Raw genomic sequence first — 24,519 nt, 5'->3', positions numbered from 1 at the left:
TCTATCGCACCGTTGTGACGAAAAGAGAGCTGAGCCAGAAGGCAAAGCTCTCGATCTACCGGTCAGTTTTCCTTCCTACCCTCACCTATGGTCATGAAGGCTGGTCATGGAAAAGAATGATCCAGGGAAGCGGCGAGATCCAGGAGGGTGGCTGGCGTCTCCCTTAGAGAAATGGGTCACTCATCAGGAGGGTGGCTGGCGTCTCCCTTAGAGATGAGGGGTGAGAAGCCCCTCAGTCATCCGGGAGGAGGAGCTGGGAGGAGGCCCGGGAAGACCCAGGACTAGGTGGAGGGAGGTCCAGCTGGGAGGAGGCCTCGGGGAAAGGACAAGGTGGAGGAGGTTGGGAGGTGGTTCGGGAAGGCATCTGGTAAGGATGTCCCCTGGGAGGAGGCCTCGGGAAGACCCAGGACTAGGTGGAGGTGTGGGAAGGCCTCGGGCAGTCCCAGGCTAGGGGAAGTCCCAGACCCAGGACTAGGTGGAGGACTAGGTGGAGGGAGGTCCAGCTGGGTGGAGGGGAAGCCTCGGGAAGACCCAGGACTAGGTGGAGGGAGGTCCAGCTGGGAGGAGGCCTCGGGAAGACCCAGGACTAGGTGGAGGGAGGTCCAGCTGGGGGGGAGGAGTCCCAGGACTGGAGGGAGGTCCAGCTGGGAGGGGAAGTCCCAGGACTAGGTGGAGGGAGGGTGGGGGAGGTCCAGGCTGGGAGGAAGCCTGGGAGGGAGGTCCAGCTGGGAGGGGAAGACCCAGGACTAGGTGGAGGGAGGTCCAGCTGGGAGGAGGCCTCGGGAAGACCCAGGACTAGGTGGAGGGAGGACCAGGACTAGGTGGGAGGAGGGCCTCGGGAAGACCCAGGACTAGGTGGTCCAGCTGGGGGAGGTCTAGCTGGGTGGAGGCCTCGGGAAGTCCCAGGACTAGGTGGAGGGAGGAGCTGGGGGAGGCCTCGGGGTCCAGCTGGGAGGAGGCCTCTGGGGGAGGCCTCGGGTCCCAGGACTAGGTGGAGGGAGGTCCAGCTAGGTGGGAGGAAGGCCTCGGGAAGACCCAGGACTAGGTGGAGGGAGGTCCAGCTGGGAGGAGGCCTCGGGAAAACCCAGGACTAGGTGGAGGGAGGTCCAGCTGGGAGGAGGCCTCTGGGTGGAGGCCTCGGGAAGTCCCAGGACTAGGTGGAGGGAGGTCCAGCTGGGAGGAGGCCTCGGGAAGACCCAGGACTAGGTGGAGGGAGGTCCAGCTGGGAGGAGGCCTCGGGAAGACCCAGGACTAGGTGGAGGGCCAGCTGGGAAGGCCTGGGAAGACCCAGGACTAGGTGGAGGGAGGTCCAGCTGGGAGGAGGCCTCGGGGGAAGACCCAGGACTAGCTGGGTGGAGGGAGGACCAGCTGGGAGGAGGCCTGGGGGAAGACCCAGGACTAGGTGGAGGGAGGTCCAGCTGGGTGGAGGCCTGGGGAAGACCCAGGACTAGGTGGAGCTGGGGGAGGTCCAGCTGGAGGGAGGGTGGGTGGAGGCCTCGGGAAGACCCAGGACTAGGTGGAGGGAGGTCCAGCTGGGTGGAGGCCTCGGGAAGACCCAGGACTAGGTGGAGGGAGGTCCAGCTGGGGAAGACCCAGCACTAGGTGGAGGGAGGTCCAGACCCTGGGTGGAGGCCTCGGGAAGACCCAGGACTGGGTGGAGGCCTCGGGAAGACCCAGGAGGTGGAGGGAGGTCCAGCTGGGTGGAGGCCTCGGGGAAGACCCAGGACTAGGTGGAGGGAGGTCCAGCTGGGTGGAGGCCTCGGGGAAGAACCAGGACTAGGTGGAGGGAGGATTATATCTCCAACCTGGCCTGGGGAATGCCTCGGGATCCCCAGTCGGAGCTGGGTGGAGCTGGTTAATGTTGCTCGGGAAAGGGAAGTTTGGGGTCTCCCCTGGCCTGGGGAGCTGATCCCCCGGAGCTGGTTAATGTTGCCGGGAAAGGGAAGTTTGGGGTCCCCGGATAAGCGGATGAAGATGGATGGATGAGGCTACCAAAAATAGTGACATATAACCCATTGAACTAAATATGGCCCCGACTAAGATTTTTCCTGGTGTACCTAACGTTCTTGCATCTGCTGCCTCTAACAAAGCGATGTCGTCTATATTTAAATGTTTAATGTTGCATTACATGACCCATTCCTTCTGTAAAGGTGTGCCTGTGTTTGGATCTCTCCTCCACGCAGCCCCCCTCCCCCCCTCACACACAGCTCCCTGCAACATGGAGAGGCACAGCGCCGCCGGTCCAAACTGCTAACTTTGTCTACAGTTTTAATTTTTATTACCACAGCTGTATATTGTTAAGTATGAGAGGGAAACCTGTATTGGTACCAGTGTTTCCGCTGGTAACTCCGTTATTACGGCCGCCACTGCGAAAAACACAGAAGAAGTTATTGAATGCAACTAGCTTCAGTTGGTTGAGTAATAGCGTGTGAGACGGAGCCTGCTGGACCTGGGCGAGAGATGTGACCCATGGCCAGAATATCATAGTTCATAAAAATGCAGCGCAGTGACGATACAGACATACCTACACAAGACGGGTGTCATGCCACTGACCCGCCAAAGCGCATTCGACCCGTGCTGGACCCGTTCATAATGAGTCAGCCGTCACTCTGTGAGTAGCATACGCTTCAGTCCATCTACTCCCCCTATCTCCCATTTAGCCCACTTTGTAAAAAAATCCAGAGCTATAGCATGTATCACCATTCAGCGCTAATGGCGATGCGAGGAAAAATTTGGGTGCACCTAAATTTTGTGCTGGTGCACTTAAATAAAAAAGTTAGGCGCACCAGTGCAACCAAGGCAAAAAGTTAGTCTGGAACCCTGAAGAGGGACATTTATATTAAAAGAAGCTGGATCGTGGATGTAAGAAGTAAGATGGGATTTGAATAAAAAGTTTTATTTTTTCTGCAATAATACAAACCGTCGCAATATGAGATGAAAATATAAAAACAGAACATATAACTTGGGCCTTGGTAGAAAAATCAATGAAATATAAATTTCCCCAATTTGATAGAGAATTATCATATCAAGTATTGTATATAAATGATTTACACAAGCATCTTTTCTCTTTGTACGGAGTCTACACTTGACCAAACAAGGTGTTAGTTAATTAATACAGCACAGAGAGTTGTGTATTGTTTACATTATGCTATAAGTTCAGCTGAGGCACAAATGTGCAATTTAGTGTGTGTGCACTTTACATTTTATTTCACTGTTTTACAGAAGACGGTTCTGTGAATGGCTTAGTAAATATAGAACACCCAGCCCTGATAAGCATGTACATGACGACATGGCACTTACGACATTAAAGTTTAAAGCTTTATGTTATTTTTTGGTAAATAAAGAACATATTTCTGAGACTAAAAGCTACTCAGATCATTCAACAAAATAGACAATAAACACAGGTATAAATGACAACACCATAAGCCCATCATACACGTCTCCCCCCAGCACAAAGCTTCTTAGGAGACCTCCAAAAAGTTCAGATACTTTCACCATTTTCTAGTGCAGACATCCAATCTGGCAAACCGTTTGACATTTTCTCAAAAACCACCACCCTAGCCATTATCATCTTATTAAAGTCACAGTTTTTTACAAAAACAAGAGAAAGAATTGTGTTTTCAGTTTATAGACTTCAGTGGAACTTGGATTAAATCTACACTTTTTACAGGTTTTATCTTCTTTTTCTTCTTGTCCAGATGGAGGGTGGAGCAGGAGGAGTCTCAGTGTGTCTGCAGAGACTGTGTAGAAGGACAGAGCAGCAGCAGAGCAGTCCAGATACACTGATGGTACTCTGTCAGATACAGAGGAACACACAGGGATGATGGAGGACTCCACATGGTGTCTCAACACATCAAACTTTCTGATCACTCTGACAGAGATCACCATCTGATGAGAGAAGAAGACAACAGATGAGATAAATGAGTTTCCAGAGACTCCATCAGCTGTCAGTCAGTGATGCAGCACATCCAGTATAAAGAGCAGCAGAGACTTCAGTCCTGTTCAGACACCAAGTGGAGCAGCTGTGTAGAGCAGCCTGCTTCCTTTCAGCTCTCATGTTAACGTGTTGGAGTGAAGCTCACAGACCTGCAGAGACTTTGGCCATCAAGTCTGTTGACTGCAGATTTCACTGAAGTACACAGTGGAAATAAACTGCTGAGAGTCCTGGTATATACTGTATATATTATATGATGTTAAAGGTTCATGTCGATACAAAGACTGAACAGCTGTGATTACAGGTCTTCAGCAGAGCTTCTGTTCTGTATAAAGACCACATGGTTACTAAATGTAATGCTGGTTCTATGAAATAAGAGCCAGTGATGTGCAAGCTTCAGTCAGACTGATCTCAGAGCTGTAACAACGATGAACTGATCAGTTGTTTGGTGTTGAAATGAGAGAACAAACACTGAGATATGTGGGGTATTGCACAAAACCAGGATAAGTGATTAAGCCTGGATATTCTAGTTATCCTGGATGAATTAGCGTGGATTTGGATGCACAAAAGCAGAGGCACTATACTATATAGTGTTGTATGCTATGTATGTACATTCATGTAACAACAGGGAGAGGACACCTTAATGTTTTTTGTCCTTATAATTTGCTAGGGGGAAATAACTGAAGAATCCTCTGTTACAGTCATTGTTTACAATGTGTATTAAATGTATCAATTATCTTTATAGTTTCTAGATTTCAGAAGGAGATATTTACGCATCATAGGCCTATTCTTGTAGATAAGTGGTTTTAACTGATCTTCATGGTACGTTTTCTGTGTAACATTGGGCTGTCTTCTGCTCACTTTACAGGTAAAGAGTACAACTGTTCATTTGTGCAAATAATTAGCTTAACTCCTTCAATTTTATTATTATGACGGGTTCAATTCAGAGCAGTAGTCAGTTAATGTATATTTTTAGGCTACTTACACATTCAGTCGGTCCGCGATCGTCTGCCTCGCTTTCCCTCGCTGTTTCATTACAGCCGCTGTTTCTTTTTTTTACATCTAATGTGTTTTATGTTTTCATACTTCCACAAGAAGCTGCTGCTCACTCGGTGTAAAGACTGCACAATGCGTATTCTCCATTTGAGCATCAGTAAATCTGTGATCGACCTCGCGGTCTCTTAAAGAAAGCCGTGAATGCACATCTATCTGAATTACTTCAGCCTGGCTCGACCTAGTCTCTCCTCCTCAGCCTGGCTTGGCCTTCGTGAAACACACCAAGCCAGGATGCAAAGATTAGACTAGGTCAAGCCTCGCTTTATCGGTTATTCTGGATTTACAAGTTTTACTTTTGTGCAATACCCCCCAGATTTGATGGTTGGACAGTTTGATGTTGTTTGTTGTTGTGATGCGGTCAGCTGTAATCCACATTTATTTCCTGCAGACATGAACACAGCAACAACAGCTGTCTTCGCATCAACTCAAACACATCATCACAACAAGCTTCTGGCTCATCTGATTGGCTGTTTTCTTTCTCTCTGTCCAATCCTGTCACGATTCTCCTCTCACAGCTTCACTGAGAAGGTTGGAGGTTTACATGAAATACTGGATCTTTGCTTTGATACTAACTGTGTTTAGTTCAATACTGCTGAAACCAGGATGGACTGAATTCCAACCCTCTACTGACCTCAGAGTCTCCAGTGTACAGTCTGGACTCTCCTTCAGATCACACAGCTGCTTCACGTCTGAATCCTTCAGGAAGTTGTCCCTCAGGTCAAGCTCTCTTAGATGGGAGGTGTTGGACTTCAGAGCTGAGACCAGAGGAGCACAGCTGATCTCTGACAATCTGCAGCTCCTCAATCTGAATGAAGAATACATTATGTAACTTTAGAAGACAATGTTCCTGCTTGAATTCATTTAATGTTTAATAATCTTTTCAGATCTGGAGATTTTGAATGTAGACGTTTTTTAGAACAGAAACTCCAAACAGCTGAACCCACCAGCATGCAGGTTAAAAATTGAAAAACAATTAGTGAAAAAGATAAAAGATAATTTTAATGACAACGTGCTGCTACTTCAATAAAGATGTAGTGATTTCACCTCTTAAATGCTGCCAGCTAAACCAGTTGGCCCATCTTTACTAACGAAATAACGTAATTAAATAAATTCACATCACAGAACGGCATGCTGGGTAACATTACAGCTGCTAGCTAGCCATGTAGCATAACAATCTGTTAAGCTGGGAGAGGCTCCGGTTGCTATACTGCACATTCAAGAACAGAGAAGAAAGTTAGAGGATTAAGAAAGACCGGAGATACACCAGAACAACGTATGCTCAAGAGAGGAGCCGTCTGTTGTTCCCAAGGTTTTTTTTTCTAAGAAAATCTGACATAATTTAGCCACTGTTGCTGCTCATTGCTCTAACATTACTTGGTTGCGCTAACGTTACACGGCCGTGCTTAAGTTACCGTGCTAACGTTAAAGATGTCACATCAAGCATGCAGCGGAGCAACATAATGAACGCAATAACAATCCACCTATGGCCCCGCTACAGAGCGTTGAGAAAGGCAGGAGGGAGACAGGTTTAGAGCAATGATTAAAACACTGGATTTAAGATGTCTTGCCTTGCTGAAATACGTCTGCCAACCTGACATTCAGTCGTCTACATCAACCTCTTACCTGTGGCCAAGGTAGTGTTTAGACAACTATCTTACAACTATTTAATTTTGAAAGGGATACAATGTTAAAGTTGTTTGTATGTGTATTCATTCGATTTAAGTTTATTTTACTACTTTGCAGTTTGCACAATAAAAAGTTTAGATTATGTAACTGTTTCATGGAATCTCCTTCATATAACGTTATTGTATAATTTTGTGGAGCTAAGCAAACCATGTAGTAATCAAAGCATTTAGTAAACATGATGACATTAAAATGTTGTGATATTCTATGTACTCCAAAAGCAAAAGAATAAAAAAAACGTGATATACCGTGAAACCGCCAAAATCTTGAAAAATACCGTGATACAAAATTTTTGTCATACCGCAGGTCATGTGAAATATGACAGCTACAGTTTATTGGAAAATAGCATTATGGACACTGGAAGCAAATAACCCTTTAAGATACACACAGTGGACCGGTATTATATCAGTCTTTTGTCTGCAGTTTAGATTGACCTCAACTTTCACAACATATTAATCTCAGCACAGAAGTAAATAAAATGGTGTCTGACCTTAGAGTCTCCAGTCGACAGTGTGGATTCTCCAGAAAACTACAAAGCTGCTTCACTCTTGAATTCTGCAACTCGTTTCCATCTAGCTCCAGCTCTCTCAGATAGGAGGGGTTAGACTTCAGAGCTGAGGCCAGAGAAGCACAGCTGATCTCTGACAAACTGCACCACCGCAATCTGAATAAAGAGTAAGTTATATATAATGTAACAAATCAATTCATAATCCAATCAGATGTGTTTAGGTTTTAAATGTGTAGCTTTCTACATACATACAAATGTCATCACAACATTCATAAACCTATTCATGTCAACACAGATTAATAACATGCTGCTGATCTCAGTCTCACCTGTGATTAGAAGATCAATACTATATTGATCCTTTTAATAGCTGTGTGTTCTGTGTGGCTAATTTGACAGCTGTACAGCTAACCTAGCTAATGGCAGCTAACTACGGTTAGCAGTTAGTTTAGCAACAAGTAACATTAGCCTAAAGCTAATGGTATCTGTCCAAATCTCATTAAAAATCATCCCGATACTCTCGTCAAACTACTCAAATTACTTTTGACAAATGGTTTCACTTTATTTGAGGTCAAAAAAAAAATATTCATGACATATAATGGTCTCATGACCTGTGTGACCTGCAACAGATTTATTTATACCCTAGTTGAATACCAGAAATGCCTTTAGCTATGTAATGGAAGAGATGTTGATAACTTGTAGCCACTATGCAAAAACACACACAGTGGAACACATGATCTCCTTCCAGACTGACCCTAAGGGGAGAAAACAATATTTTACTGTTTCCAAACCTTGAATCAACCAATCAGTTGCTTGAAAATCCCCATGTTGGGTCGTCAAGATCTTAACCTGTACTTCTTGATCAAAAGGAATCTCTATGCATAAACTCCATGTATCATTTTTAAAAGAAAAAATAATTCTTGAATTTAAAATATGTCATGTCATTGCAGTCAGCTTCTGCCAGTGAGTATTTGTTCAGTGTTCATCTTTCAGGAGTTTTTTTTTTTTTATCTGCAGAGTTCTCCTCTCAAAAACAAACGCTGATTTAAACCGGTAAAAAAAAAAAAAAAAACTGAATCAAGCAGCTTCACAATAAAAATCTAAGTTTCTCTGACACAGTTGGGCTCATTGTCCAGGCTGCGAGCCGAGCTGCCTCTAACGTTTGCTCAGCTTGTTTCTCTGATAACTTAAGATTCAGATGTCCAATGACTAAAATCCTACATCCGGTTCAAATATTCTTGTGGCAAACAACCAACGATAACACATTCACAACGGGGGCGGCATCGACAGGCGAACAAATGAAAAGAAGTGTTAGCTTGAATAAAACAACAGATTTCTCTGTTGGAACATTGTTGGAAAAATTTGGGATAATTCAAGTAGACAACTCAACTTAAAGGTGCTCTAAGTGATGTGACGTGTTTTTTAGGCTACAACATTTTTTGTCACATACAACAAACATCTCCTCACTATCTGCTAGCTGCCTGTCCCCTGAACATCCTACGTGCTAACGCTGCTGCAGTGATGGCTCAACCAGCTCCTTCTTGTTGGTTATTGGCTGGAACACTGTTTGTTATGTTTGGTGGTGCAGGTTGGCGCAGTTTGTTTTTGTTGCCGTTTGTGGAGCCTGGGCTGTCTACAGAGACCAAGTTTTTTTACAGTGTGTTCAGGGGACAGGCATCTAGCAGATAGTGAGGAGATGTTTTTTTACAGTGTGTTCAGGGGACAGGCAGCTAGCAGATAGTGAGGAGATGTTTTTTACAGTGTGTTCAGGGGACAGGCAGCTAGCGGATAGTGAGATGTTTGCTGTATGTGACGAAAAATGTTTTAGCCTAAAAAATGCGTCACATCACTTAGAGCACCTTTAATATACAGTATAGCATAGGTCTAGTCATTTTTAGACATTTTAATGCTTAATGATTTACATATTATACTTTAAATAGCTTTATTTTTTAAACTCTTAACCAGACCTTGAATCCCACTTTGTTGTGATGGTCTGGCCTTGATGTTAGGCTTGTGTTTATTACTCTTAGCTCTGGTTTAATGCACACCACACATCAGTCTACTGACCTTAGAGTCTCCAGTCTACAGTTTGGAGTTGCCAGTCCAGCACACAGAAGCTTCACGTCTGAATCCTCCAACTTGTTCTGACTCAAGTCCAGCTCTCTCAGAGTAGAGGGGTTGGACTTCAGAGCTAAGGCCACAACTTCACAGTGGGCCTCTGAGAGTTCACATGCAGTGAGTCTGTAATTAGATAAATGGCATTAGATTCAGGCTTCAATGATAAAGATGTCCACAGTCTGAGTGGGTTTTGATTCCTAGAGTCAGAATAAAGCCTGAAAATATTTGTTGTTGCTATTTTTTATTTGAATCCAGAACATTTAATGAGTTCAACTCAATTGTAAACGTCAGTTGTGAAAGATTATATTATAGATAATCTGTCCTGAAGAAGGTGTTGCAGATTCAAAAATGCCGGTTGCTCTTCCTTATTTTAAATCATCCCACCATGGAAACTTCTACTTTACAGAGGACTTTACACCTACTAAGGGCTAGGTGTATGTTAAAGTTGCAACTTTTGGTCCTGGGGCCGAACAAAAAAGGGTCGGGGACGATGAAAATTTATTTTTGGGCGAATTTGGGACGATAGTTGAAAGAATGATACCCTGCTAACGTTATAATGAACGGCGTTGAAAATGAAACTGACAGCGCACACAGTTGTTATTAAACCTCCTTGACAATGAAAACGCCCCTGTGTGCGTGAGCACATGAACAAGTGAAATCAGAAGCTGGTCAGTGCGAGTTTTGACTGTCACAGTACAATGACAACGGCGTCCCGCTGTTTCCTGGTGAAGGCAGCGGTGTTGGTGCCCCAGGGACTGCCGTGAGACTTTTTTGGTTCATTAAATGTACCTGAATTCACGAATTTGTAGGATATTACTACAGACATTCTTGTTAACTTGCTTTATTAACTGCTGTATTAGTATATTATGTATTATTGTCTGCTGGAGCGTGCAGTGCATGCTTGTGGCCACTGTTTGCAGGACCTTATCATTCAGCATTGTGGATGCTCACACCGTTATGGTAATAGATATCGTGAGTGAGTGAGAGAGTGTGATGGAGCCAAGTTCCGAACTCTATGAACCTGGAGAGAGCTGGAAAAAAAAACTGCCGAACATTTTCATTGAACTTACCGAGCCTTTTTGCAGTTCCTCACAGCTGGAATCAGTCTCAGTCGTCCCTCCACTGGTGTGTTGTACTGACTCAGGTCCAACTCATCCAGAACCTCCTCTGACATCTGCAGCATGTAGGCCAGAGCTGAGCAGTGGATCTCAGAGAGTCTCTTCCCTGATCTGTTCTTTGACTTCAGGAACTCTTGGATCTCCTGATGGACTGAGTGGTCGTTCATCTCCATCAGACAGTGGAAGTTGTTGATGCTTCTGTCAGGAGAGATATTATTAGTGTTCATCTCCTTCAGGTTGTTGATGGCTCTCTGGATGATTTCTGGACTGTTGTCTGTCTGACCCAGCAGGCCTCCTAAGAGTCTCTGGTTGGACTCCAGAGAGAGGCCATGAAGGAAGCGGACAAACAGGTCCAGGTGGCCATTTTTACTCCTCAGGGATTTCTCCATGACTCTCTTCAGGAAGACATCCAGAGATGAATCAAAATAGCCTTTCCCCAGGAAGTCCTCCAGTACCTTTGTGTTCCTGTTGGTGTAACAGTGGAACAGGTAGACTGCAGCCAGAAACTCCTGAACGCTCAGATGAACGAAGCAGTAGACTGTTTTCTGGAAGATCACACTCTCTCTTTTGAAGATCTCTGAACAAACTCCTGAGTACAGCGAGGCCTCTGTGACATCCAGACCACAGCGCTCCAGGTCTTCTTGGTAGAACATGATGTTTCCTTTCTCCAGCTCTTCAAACGCCAGCCTCCCCAGCTTCAGAAGAACTTCCCTGTCAGCCTCCGTCAGCTCCTGTGGACTCGTCTCATGTCCCTCAGCATACTTGATCTTCTTCCTCTTTGTCTGAACCAGCAGGAAGTGTGAGTACATGTCAGTCAGGGTCTTGGGCAGCTCTCCTCTCTGGTCTGTAGTCAACATGTGGTCCAGAACTGAAGCAGTGATCCAGCAGAAGACTGGGATCAGACACATGATGTGGAGGCTCCTGGAGGTCTTGATGTGGGAGATGATTCTGCTGGACAGCTCTTCATCACTGACTCTCTTCCTGAAGTACTCCTCCTTCTGGTCATCAGTGAAGCCTCGTACTTCTGTTACCCTGTCAACACACGCAGGAGGGATCTGATTGGCTACTGCAGGTCGGGAAGTTATCCAGGCGAGCCGAGGGAAGCAGCTTCCCCTGGATGAGGTTTGTCAACAGCTCGTTGACTGATGACTTCTGTGTGACATCAGAAACAGCCTCATTGTTGTTGAAATCCAGGTAAAGTCTGCTTTCATCCAGGCCATCAAAGATGAAGAGAAGTTTAGAGCCAGCGAGCTGCTCTGCTGTGACCTCCTGTAATGATGGATGGAAAACACGGAGCAGCTCCAGAAGACTGTACTGCTCATCTTTGATCAAGTTCAGCTCCCTGAAGGAAAGAGGAATCACCAGATCCACATCTTGGTTTTCCAAACCCTCGGCCCAGTCCAGACAGAACTTCTGCACTGAGAAGGTTTTTCCAACGCCAGCGACGCCGATCATCATAACGACTCTGATGTGTTTCTGTTGGTCAGGTAAGGCTTTAAAGATGTTGCAGCACTTGATTGGTGTTTCATGGAGGGTCTTCATCTTGGAAGCTGTCTCGAGCTGCCTCACCTCATGTTGGGTATTAACTTCTTCACTCAGTTCATCTGTGATGTAGAGCGCAGTGAAGATCCTGTTGAGGAGGGTTCCACTTCCTATTTGATCAGCTCCTTCAGTCACACGTTCATATGTCCCCTTCACACTGATCTGATGTATATGCCGAATATCGATCACTAGGAAAAGTCAAAACGTGAAAGACCAAATGAAAAAAAAAGAAAAGTTGACAATCTGTTGATTTTTTTTACTAACAATATGAAAATGAACTATATAAGAACATATAAAAAAGTAAAGGTTATAAAGTAATCATCCCTCCTTGAATTAAAAAAAATAACGTCAAAGTGATTTGCACATTTATTTTTATATATACAGTATAATATATATATATATATATATATATATATATATATATATATATATATATATATATATATATATATTTTAATAGTGAATTTCCTTTAAAGAGAAGCCCCAGAGTTGCTCCTTTGTCTCTCAGCCTCTGACTGTGTGTCAGTGAACATGTTTGATTGACAGCAGAGGAAGCAGAGCATCAGCAGCTCGTGTTTTTATTGAATAGAACCAAGAACAAAGAACTGAGAATCTCGCTGACAAATACTCTTCATTTACTGTAGCTGCTTCACAATAAAAAACTCCCGCTGGTTTGAAAACTTTAATGTGAAGCAGCAGCAACAGGAAATGTAAACTTACATCAGCAGTAGGGTTGGGCATCGTTTTTTTTGGTTTCGATACCGGTGATAAATCAATACTTTTAAAACAGTGCCGAAATCAAAATATATATAATGTATTTATAATGCATATAATATAAAATATAAAAAAGGAGCACAAAATGAAAGCTGGTGACATTAAAGAACGGCTTGTTTATTGCTAAGGCGAAATGGTCAAAATGAAAAGATTGATTAATAATGTAATAATAATGACTTATTTCACCAGTGAATTGCTGGTAAACGACAAAATCAAGCACCAGATGGGAAAAGCGTATTTTACAATAACTTTGAATGCACCACAAGGCTGGCGAGTTTCAAGTGAACGCACCGTCTGTGTTGTTTTTCCGACATCGGCATCCTGTTACGTCCCGCTGTTGGAATCCTCTACAGTGAAATACAGTCACACTTTACACCGCTTAACGTACGCATTTTAACCGTTGCGTTTAATCCAGCTACTAGCTAACGCTAATGTAGCGTCCTGTGCAGCGATGCTTCTGAAAAAAAAAAAGTCAGGCACCGAAATTTTCGTTCTTATTCGGTCTCGTTACTACAGTTTACGTTGGAACCGGTGCCCTATTTGCACCGCGTTTCGGTACCCAACCCTATTTATATTTATGATGTTAAACAGTCGTGTTTTCAGCCATGAAGACATCAGCAGACACATGGACAGACTTACTTTGTTCAGTGCTGGTCCTTCTGTCTGTCTTTAGTCCAGTTCTGGTTCTGGGCAGCTGCTCCTCCTCAGAAACATCACTCATCTTCCTGTGAAGACATTTCTTTATGATTAAAAGGATTTGCTGAATTTCAAGACTTGACCAAAACTGTCTCAAAGCACATATGTTCTCAGAGAACAGTAAACGTGCTGTTACAGTTCTGTTTATGAATCTGTAACAAAGATGTTCCTTTTATTTAAAACTATCCTGCTTTCAAAAACACCACTGAACTGCTTTTCCTCTCTGAGTGTCTCATTAAACATTTAGTGAGTAGTTTGTTTATTAAAACAAAGTCAACACTTCCTGCATCACCTTCACAGTAAAAGTCCTTTACATTTTCAAAGTCACTTTTGGCAGTTTAGCTTGAGTCAGTTAGGTTTGAACTGGAGGTTGAGTGGTTTGAATATTTTGGTACACCAGTGTAAAGCTGCCTACACATGATAGGCGGCAAAACCACTTTGCACCGGCGGTTCCATTAATTTGCGCACCGCTCGGATTTGCCGCGTTGAACTGCGCTTGAAGTTAAAATTATTTCAACTTTGACCTAGTTGCCACCATAGACAGTAAAAGAAATGAACCAAAAGATCCCGTGTCTCTGGACGGAGACCAGTGAAGGATATCAGAAGTCTCTTTCCCGGTGCTGGCTGAGTGTTACTGAGCAGCCTCCAACTGAGCTTGAAGACGTAGATGTGACGTGAGCAACGTGTCTGAAAGTGTGAAGTCTTCTGGTAGCGGTGCCGAGAGAAATCTCAATCATTCCCAATCTTACAGAGACGGAGAGCGTAGGTATATGTAAGGAGATAACATAGGCACAGGCTAATTATTGCTAAATAAAATGCTAGTTAACATTAGTAATTAAACTTAAATGAATACGATCTCATATCGTACTAAAATAGTTCACTGAAACATGTTTCTGAAAAAATTTTAAGCGAGAAATAGGCCGTGATGCAGTTCCTGAATCTGTCTTCATTTCAGATCGACAAAGGTCAGTTTAAAAGATTTTTGTCTAGTCACCTCATTCTGCTCGCCATTTCCAGGTGAGTCCCGACTGTCCCCCCTCCGACTGAACATGTCAGGTCGGCCAAAATGAACGCCGACAGCCCCCCAGACGGACGACGGCGCGGGACACACCGAACAGACTCGAGTCACCGACCTCGCCAGACTGTCAGACGGCCGATAATCGGCTAAGTGTGTCCCGGCTATAAGAAGGAGGTTCTTAGACTCAAAAGTATTCAAATGGATGTTTAAGCAGCATGTCCTAAAAACTTTTATTGGAGGATTTATTTTGGGGGAAAGTCTCTTTTTGCAGATCTAAGTCAACGCCAGACAAAGAAATCTTCAGTAAATTGTCTGGAACTTACTCGAGTTTTGTGTAGGGCTGCAAGATATATTGACTCAATATCATTATCGCGATATCACATTGCGCGATATTATACCAAAAGTCTTGCGATGATGTGAAGCGTTGCATCCCGCCCGACATGCACCCAAAGAGTATAGAAGTAACAAGAGGCGAAACTCAATAGAACGTTGTGTTGCATTCAGTCCAAGATGGCAGAGCTGCACTCTTTAGAACGGGTCCATTGCAAGCTGCAGCACAACGTTCTGTTGAGTTTCGCCTCTTTTTACGTCTACTCTTTGATGCACCTCTCGAAAAATACACATCACTTGGTAGCGTTGCATTTCCCCCGACTCATTTCCTTGTTCTTCTTCTCCATAAACAACATAAAATCAAGGAGAGGGTTAACGTTCCCTGGTGCTATTTTGCAGTTTCAGAAAACAATTCTGCCACAGACCAGGAAAAACCTGGTCTAAAGTCAGTAGCGCGTTGGTCAGATGCTATTTTAGCGGCGCATGCTCGGCCATAATGTAGCGTGTACACAACACGCATACACTTTGTGTTTCGCTTCAGGTGTTTGGATAGATCAGAGGGCACTTTACAGTACAGTCCTCAAAAAGTCCCAGCATGCTTTGTGGCTTGTTGTGTTTTACACAACATTTCCATGAATCAGGGATGTGTAGATGATATAAATGAGGAAATATTAGAGGACTTAAGGAGACGTGATGTTGAACTACGGCGGGATTGGACACTTGAGGGTCCGGGAGTGGCAATGCGCGATGTGCTCCTGATGGAGCAGGTGGACTGAGATGGAGTGGGGGGGGGAGGAGGAAGGGGCACAACAGGTGCAGGTGGTGCGTTTGGAGGCCCACGCTCCATGGCTGCAGCAATCCTCTCCAGACTTGAGGAGATGCACCTGAGAGGCCGCAGCAACATCGCCACCCGGTCAAGACGGGCATTTATTACTTTGCCGCATCCCGGACAGCTCCCGCTGGCGTACGCCAGGCAAATCCGCCATCATAATAGCAATCCGCCATGGAACAAGCGCGCCTGCTCTTAAAGGGAATGTGAGATGACGCTCTGATTGGTTTATTGCACGTTACACCCAAACCAGACCTAGCTACTTCAGACCAACCCATTTTAGATTTGCGTCGGGCGCAAGACTCATTTATCCCGCCGGTATCATAGCAACAGCGCCCGAGATCCGCCCACAAAGCTACTTGCTATTCACGTTTGATACTTGCGTTTCAGATCGTTAAAATAGAGCCCCACAGACACACACCCCCCGCTGGTGTTTATATGACATTCGTGATGAACCGTAGCGGTGGTCCGTTACATTACAACTGTCAACACTGACAATTTATTTATCAATGGAGTATATTTCAAAATGGAACACATTACACTTTGTAACTTATTCAAACGATTGTATTACTGTACAAATTAGCTACGACAACGTAGGAGCAAAATGTTCTCCTCGGGAAAAAAGTTACCGTCAAGACATGTTCATATTAATTAAAGGAACTGGACTTTGGAGTCAAGCCCCCCTTGTTCGTTCTTGACCTTCAGGAACAATATATGGTGGAGATAATCTACAGAACTTCAATATATAAACAAAAACAAAACACAGAAAAAGAAAAACAAGTCATATAAATGAGTTGGTATCAGTTCTCTTACTTTGTGTCTGAGGGTCCAGGTTCTTTACTGAAGTATAGAGGCTGATCTCTGGACCGGTCACTCTTCATAGACAGACAGCCAGAAACTACAGACTCTGCTCCGTCCTCCTCTTCCTCCAAATCACTCATCTTCTGATCTGAAGTCAGCCTGACAGGTAAAACAGTAAGACCGATTGTGAGCTGTATGCATTTGGATCAGATTTCCTTCAAGAAAATTCTCTCTCACCCTAACATGCAACAAAGTCTCTCCAGAGTCTGGCCCCGTCTAACATCTCCCTCACTGTTTTATCCTCTTCTGACTCTTCCTCCTGCAACTGGTGTCCGCTGCTATCAGTTGGACATAATCCAGACATCCTGTTTGGTTCCTGTTTCCCATAAAAGATTGTAAAAGGAAGATTGTGCTAGTTACCTAAATACACCTTTATTCTCCATGTTCTTTTGGCCAGACACCTTTATTGGGTGCACTTTGTTTTCCAAATATTTGTACTTTGTTTCAAAATGCTTTATTAGTGCACTCTGCTCCAGGCATCTTGCACAGGTCTTTATCTTTTACAGGCCGGAGAGAGAGGGGAGAGCAAGGTCATGGCTCAGGATGTATTCTACAATTACGAAATATATTCTTACACACTTATACCTTTGTTGTCTCTGCTCTTCTGGCCATGAGAATATTTGTTGCACTTGTTAATTATTTCCCAGGTACATGCTTGATCCTGCACTCCCCTCAAATGTCTTACCACTCATAGAGCAGATGGCTTCCTCACAGCCCAGAGGAGCAGAAAGTGCAAGGTCAGTTCATGACTTAAGGCCCACAACTAATATGAAAATATATCCTACACATGTAGGGACCCTCATATAGACGGGTTTCCTCTTTACAAACATTACAGGGTGCGTGCGCATAGCAGGGGCAGAAAGCCAGATTGGTGAGCTGGTCCAATAATGTAAACGCATTTTTGTCTTAGTGCACATTGTCTTACAGGGCTCCAGACTGCGACCAAATGGTCGCATTTTGCGTCCAAAATTTGAGAGTGTGCGACTGAAATTTGCCCCATTTTTTACACGTTAAACTTTGATATTTCGGTACCTGAGAGCACGTAAGCGCAGGCTTATCTGTCCTCTCTGAAAATTGACAGAGAGCAGAGCTCTGACACAAACACTCGCAGAGCTGCAGACGATGCAAACTACGTCGGCTCTGCAGTTTTGTGGAAGTCACAGTGAGTCACGGAGATGCCGATAAAGTGGTTTCAAGCGTGGTTACAGTTTTTCATAACTTCACGCAGACAGCGTTTGCTGCGATATGATATTAATGGTGAGCCGAAAGCAGTCGCGGTGCTGGTGACGTTACACTTCCTCGGAGAAGAGCAGGCACAGCAGTGGTTTCTGACCCTGGGGACTGACTGACAGGCTGAGGCTGTAAGGCAAGGCAGCTTTATTTCTACAGCAGCTTTCAGCAACAAGGCAATTCAAAGTGATTTACATGAAACATTAAAGAGCAATTAAAAACGGTCATGATGAAAATAAAACAGGCTAAAAAATAATATACAAATACAATAATAAACTATATATATATATATATATATATATATATATATATATATATATATATATATATATATATATATATATATATATCTTCAAAAGTGACACTGAATTTGAAACAGCACATTGTAATTTCTGCATCTATTATCAAAGTATTTATTAATAGGCTAATACAGTGGAAATTAGTAGAAATATAAAAATTTGGTTAGCATGTTGATTTACGGTGTGTGCCCCTAAATTTTCTGGTTGTTCCCCTAAAATTTTCAGTTGGGTGCCACTGTGCTCCTAGTGAGAAAAGTTAATCTGGAGCCCTGTCTTAGTCCCTTCATTTCATCATGGCATTTACAGTGCCTTGCGAAAGTATTCGGCCCCCTTGAACTTTTCGACCTTTTGCCACATTTCAGGCTTCAAACATAAAGATATAAAACTGTAATTTTTTGTGAAGAATCAACAACAAGTGGGACACAATCATGAAGTGGAACGAAATTTATTGATTTATTTAATTTATTGATTGGCATGAAAACATATCCCAGAGAACGGTTGACTCGGTACACATGTGTTATTAACCCCTAGGGTCATTTTGTGCCGGATTTGTCCTTTAATTAAAAGGAACTGGACTTTGGGGTCAAGCCCCCCTTGTTCGTTCTTGACCTTCAGGAACGATATATGGTGGAGATAATCTACTGAACTTCAATATATAAACAAAAACAAAACACAGAAAAAGAAAAGCAAGTCATATAAATGAGTTGGTATCAGTTCTCTTACTTTGTGTCTGAGGGTCCAGGTTCTTTACTGAAGTATAGAGGCTGATCTCTGGACCGGTCACTCTTCATAGACTGACAGCCAGATACTACAGACTCTGCTCCGTCCTCCTCTTCCTCCAAATCACTCATCTTCTGATCTGAAGTCAGCCTGACAGGTAAAACAGGAACACTGACTGGGAGCTCACAACATTCATAAAAAACAAGTTTGACAAGTTTCACACGCAAGACTAAGAGATAAGGAACACACAATCTCTATCTCACACACACACTGTACTTGTGAGGGAACTCCTTGATATAATGCATTCCCTAGCCCCAACTAAATGCCTACATCTTAAACCAATTCTGAACCCTTAAACAGGCCTTTGAAGGTTTCAGAAGGTGAGGACCGGGCAAAATATCCTCACTGTCATGGTGTAACACACACACACACACACACACACACACACACACACACACACACACACACACACACACACACACACACAGTTAAATAAAACCATCAAGAAGTCAGTTATCTTTAAATCTGTGTTTGCTGGGTCTACAGCAGGTTTAATGTGTATTACTATGTATTAATGATTCAGCCAATCAGCACTTTGTGTCTATATGAATCAAACTGTTGAGTTCATTCTAACATTTCTTTCCTCTCCAGTCCACAGGGAGAAAACAGACTCAGACTTTGACAGTAAAATAATAAATCTTGGCTAAACACTCACCCTGCCTCAGCCTTCAGTTTCCTCCTCCTGCTTTGTTCTGGTCACAGTAAATGGAGTCTCACCTGACTTAACACTTTTAGTTTTAAGGTCTTCCTGTCAGTGGCGTAGGCAGAAATAGTATTTTGGGCGGGCCAGTACAAAAGGGAGTGGGCCATTTTCAACAAAAAGGACTAACTGAAAAACAATTTACCTTCCAACATACTGCATTACAACGGCAATAGCTGTACTGTCTAGAACATTCTCAACCAACAAAACTCAGTCTAAAAAGCTTGTACACAACAATATAGATAAAAACCTGTCGGTTTTAACCTATCCAGGCTAAAATGTATTCGCACGAGCAGAACCAGCAGCATTGGCTCTGCACTTATAAAATGAACCATTTTATTGCACAAAGTGGCAACTAATCATGAACCCACACAGCAGAGAAGGCATCTAAATTACATACTGCAGGACATAGAATAGTTTACATCAGACAAAACTCGCACATGTAACATATCATTTGTGCATTCATAACAGCATTGTAGCTTCAGGACTATACGGTCAGATCATGAGCAGCTACCAGCAGTAAAAGAACATCAAAGAATGAAAACTTCCAGCCAAGCATTGTTTGAATTATGAAAGATATAATGAAGTGGCCAGCATGGCTCCAAATCTTAGACAGTGTATCGAGTCCACGGCAGTGACAGGTCAAAGAAAACTAACGACGTCACTCACAGATAAGTTATCTTCTTATTTAATGTGGGCAAAACACAAACGCGTTTCAGCTAGAAGCTGTTAAGAAATCTCTAAACGACGTGTTCTTCGATTTCTGGAGGAGGAAGGAGGAGAGGCTGGGGGAATTGAAAGTTAACTAAAAGGTTTAATAAAACAACACGATGAAAACAACAATCAAAACACAAATGTTACACTGCAGCTGACAGCGGACTGATCTCATGCTTCTCCTTGCGGAGTCACAGAACAACAGTCATGTGACATGACAAACAAATACGCTGTAAACAGCGGACTCCAACGTGCTTCCCCTGTCGGGGTCACAGATCGAATTGCAGAAATCACCTCAGTTTCCGAATTATATTCCTGTGGAATTGTGGGTCTCTGATTAAAGACACACCTCTGATTTTAGGTTTACCCCAGGTCACAGTCAAAGGTCGTTTCACATGGTAGTGCCGATTCTGTTCAAGTTTACAGAGTTTGCATTTCCTTTGTTCTAATAACGTCTGGCCCCGCAGGGAGTGGCTCCCCAAAACCAGAAACAATCGTCGAGTCTTCTTCATATGCTAAATGTCAGACATGACCTGATTAATTCTTTAGAAGCTAGGTTTTGGGTGAGGCAGTCAAATGCTGATTAGTGTAGTTACTTGATTAACTTTAGCTGCAGGCCCCATTAAACATTGTTTTCAAAACATAAGCCGGGTTTTAACTTTTTAACTTCAACAAAGCCATTATCAGTGTTCACCATTTCTTACTAAATAAGAAGGTTACTAGCCGGTTACTTTAATAACGCAAGAAGCATGAAACCCGTCTGACTTAATGTTACCTGTGTGAGGGCGAGCACTCAAACTCCTCTCTACTGTTGGGCTGTCAGCTCCGCTGGGGAAATGTCATATGCTGCAAAAGAGCTCGTCGTATTTCCACTGTATTCCATTCAAGAAAATTGTCCATACCACTTTAAAGAGAAGCCATGGTCAGCTTCCTCACAGCAGCCTCCTTTCTTCCACTTGTCGCTTCATCTCTGCTGCGTAGTTCTATGGCGTAGTTAGACCCTGCATCGGACTTCCATCAGCTACTCACACCGTGGTGAAGTTGGTTTTATATTGGACGTTGGATATTCGACACATTCGAAAAATCTATTATGCAGCTTGCCCTTTCAACCTATTCATGTCAAACCACTTGTGATGAACTCAGCTAACCCCCTACACATTGCACAAAGTTTTTTTCAAAAAACCCATCCTTTAATTTTTTAAATATTTTTTAATATCGTTGTGTCTAAAATTAACATTAACTCCTTCAAACCATATACGACCATATCAGTCTAATCCGACCCAGAGGAGCGTTCCATATGTTAGCACCCCCTAGTGAAGGCAGGAAATATGTTTATAGTTTTAAAGTGCCCATATGAATTATGAATAAAATCCCTTTTTCTGGGATTTGGGGTGTTATTTTGTGTCTCTGGTGCTTCCACACGCATACAAACTTTGGAAAAAACACCATCCATGGTGTTCTGAGTGAGATCTGGTTTCTGAATGTGTCCTGCCTTCAGTCTCCTGGTGAGCTGGTCAAAACCTGCACGGCTTTCTACGTCACTAGCCGAGACGAGGTGGCTAGGGGGCTAACCGCTAGCATGCTAGCTCGTTCTCAATGGCCAAACACTGCTACAACACACACAAATTCACCCTAATCTACTAAATAAATTGTATAAAACTACTTCCGTGTCCCTGTTCTGCAGGTATACCACACAAAGTGTGAAGTATGCCCTCGTTTAGAAGAAGTCTCCCGGCTAATCCTGCCTTTGTACAGGCCGAAGTTGGAGAAACAGCTAGCTAGCTCATGTAGTCCTTACCTAGCTACTGAGCAAGTAGTCCTTACCTAGCTAGCTCATGTAGTCCTTACCTAGCTACTGAGCAAGTAGTCCTTACCTAGCTAGCTCATGTAGTCCTTACCTAGCTACTGAGCATGTAGTCCTTACCAAGCTAGCTCATGTAGTCCTTACCTAGCTACTGAGCATGTAGTCCTTAACTAGCTAGCTCATGTAGTCCTTACCTAGCTACTGAGCATGTAGTCCTTACCTAGCTAGCTCATGTTGTCCTTACCTAGGTACTGAGCATTTAGTCCTTACCTAGCTACTGAGCATGTAGTCTTACCTAGCTACTTAGCATGTAGTCCTTACCTAGCTACTGAGCATGTAGTTCTTACCTAGCTAGCTCATGTAGTCCTTACCTAGCTAGCTCATGTAGTCCTTACCTAGCTAGGTCATGTAGTCTTTACCTAGCTACGGAGCATGTAGTCCTTACCTAGCTAGCTCATGTAGTCCTTACCTAGCTACTGAGCATGTAGTCCTTACCTAGCTACTGAGCATGTAGTCCTTACCTAGCTAGCTCATGTACTCCTTACCTAGCTACTGAGCATGTAGTCCTTACCTAGCTACGGAGCATGTGTGACTGACAACAAAGAGGTTACAGAAGTTGAGATGTCTCACTCTGTAGCTAAAACAGAGACCTGAACGCAGGGTGAAAAGAGGAGCTGCTGCAATGTGCAATACAACACAAATATGGTGTTTTTTGAAAATTAAACCATGCAAACCAATTCTGGTACAATCTCTAAAATACCATTATGAACCTGAAATGTGCGGAATATGGGCGCTTTAAATCCGTGGTTAACATCCCAGTCTGGTTAGGTTAAGACACCAAAACTACAAAAAAAAACGTTTGTTCCATAAAGTTAAAAAAAAAAACTGATTCCTTTTTTGAACCCCGGTCTCCTGGTTGAAAGTCCTGTGTTTAATATTGTAGGATATCATACCAAATGGTGTACATACAGTCTCCATTTTAGCCATACCGGCTCCATTTTAGTTTGTTGCTAAGAGCTGATTGGTGTGGCGTTTCTTCACTGCACAGATATCAGCTGTCCATTAAACATTATTGGATGTCCTTTGACTTTTTGTCTTTAGTTTTTGTGTAAATGTTTAGTTCACTGCTCATCATGAGGTTTGTTGCACCGAACTGAAAATGAAAACTTCTCTGTGCTCTAAATGTTTGATGAATATTTGTAAGTTGCTGATACTCTTCCAATGCATGAGGTTCAACTTTTAATACGCTGTTATGAGACATAGGAGTGCCATAAAAAAAGAATAACTGTAAATGAATGTGTAAATATGGAGAAATAACAAAATAACAAATGATAACATATAACACGTGTTTCTTTAGTTCCTGTCCAGCATATATAAATGTTTGTAAAATACCACTTAAGACTTATTTTAAAGTTGAAAAAAAAACATCCTATTGTCATTGAAGATACAAAAAAATCAAAGCTCTGTTCTTCTTGTTAGTTTTAATCTTAATAAAAATGTAAAAACTTCATGTTTTCTTCCATTGCTTCTGTAAATTAATGACATGTTTTTCTTCATGAGGCCTAAAAATCTATTCAAATGTATACACATGTAATAACAACATAAGTAAAGTCACACAATGTACCCAGTGTCCTACATACGTTGTCCTACGGGGTTGCTAGTGCTAGATAAAAATTATGTTTTGCTAATAGGCAATTTGCTATTAGTCATGAAAAGTTCCTTTTAAGTACCAATGCACAAAAACTTACCAAAACATGCTTCCGCAGATTAGATGTGGAGTTATTGAATGCTGCCAGTTCAGTCAGCTTTGGCAGGAACACCTGGCACTGCATGATGATACTATTGGCCCTCTTGAATTTAAATGACAAAACAGTCTTTCAAATGTGGCCAAGGATTTTCGTCGTTTTGGGCAATAGGATTTGTAGGCCCGGACGTCTCTGCAGCATCACAGTACTTCACTCACAATGGTTTGACACATTGTGAGTGAAGTGATTTGGATATTGCACTATAGCTTACTTAATTTCATTTGGATTAAATTATGATTAATTGCGCATTGCCATACATCAGTTCTGTTGTGTTGTGGAAGTGAAATGATAATGAATTAAACCAAATTAAATATTAAAACTCTTTTAATGCAAATACAATAACAAACTGAACGTCCCAAACAATTAGCCCTCCTGTTGTCCTCGGGTCAAATCTTCTATATCAGAAATTTGGTTTCTGTGTGTGTGTCTGAGTTTGTGTGTGTGTGTCTGTGTCTGTGTCTGTCTGAGTCTGAGTGTGTGTATGTGTATGTGTATGTGTGCATGCGTGTGATCGTGTGTGTGTGTGTGGGGGGGTGCGTTAAGTGACAAAAAAGCTTGGATAAAACTGACCAAAACATCGGGGGAAAGCAACAAAAGTTTTGACCGAGAAAAAGCAAAAGTAGCCCGGTCGACCAGAAGACAACACGAGGCTTAACGTGCAACTTGTTCCGTTTTCTGTCGAGATAAATGTGGATTCACCGGCACGTCCTGAGAACATGTGAG

The 24,519-nt window shown here is 43.1% G+C and overlaps 2 protein-coding genes across 2 annotated transcripts; both read right to left on the bottom strand.

Annotated features, from left to right (window-relative positions):
• Window positions 1-2,886: 2,886 nt before the first annotated feature.
• LOC114548900 (NACHT, LRR and PYD domains-containing protein 12-like) lies at window positions 2,887-11,255 on the bottom strand. The gene is made up of 5 exons (XM_028568926.1): window positions 10,367-11,255; window positions 9,246-9,419; window positions 7,164-7,337; window positions 5,622-5,795; window positions 2,887-3,888 (listed from the first exon to the last, which is right to left on the bottom strand). The coding sequence occupies exons 1-5, from the start codon at window positions 11,221-11,223 to the stop codon at window positions 3,882-3,884; spliced, it is 1,386 nt and encodes a 461-aa protein (XP_028424727.1). The 5' UTR covers window positions 11,224-11,255; the 3' UTR covers window positions 2,887-3,881.
• Window positions 11,256-11,449: 194 nt separating this feature from the next.
• On the bottom strand, window positions 11,450-19,544 carry LOC114549630 (NACHT, LRR and PYD domains-containing protein 3-like). Its single transcript, XM_028570013.1, has 5 exons — window positions 19,429-19,544; window positions 18,717-18,863; window positions 16,417-16,563; window positions 13,370-13,455; window positions 11,450-12,144 (listed from the first exon to the last, which is right to left on the bottom strand). Exons 2-5 carry the CDS (start codon window positions 18,842-18,844, stop codon window positions 11,450-11,452), a joined length of 1,056 nt encoding a protein of 351 aa, XP_028425814.1. The 5' UTR covers window positions 18,845-18,863; window positions 19,429-19,544.
• Window positions 19,545-24,519: the final 4,975 nt, after the last annotated feature.

The sequence above is a fragment of the Perca flavescens genome, chromosome 22 (assembly GCF_004354835.1).
Source record: "Perca flavescens isolate YP-PL-M2 chromosome 22, PFLA_1.0, whole genome shotgun sequence".
In the NCBI taxonomy this organism is placed as follows: domain Eukaryota; kingdom Metazoa; phylum Chordata; class Actinopteri; order Perciformes; family Percidae; genus Perca; species Perca flavescens.
Note: the sequence above shows the minus strand (reverse complement) of the source record. Positions and strands in the feature narration are given on the sequence as shown.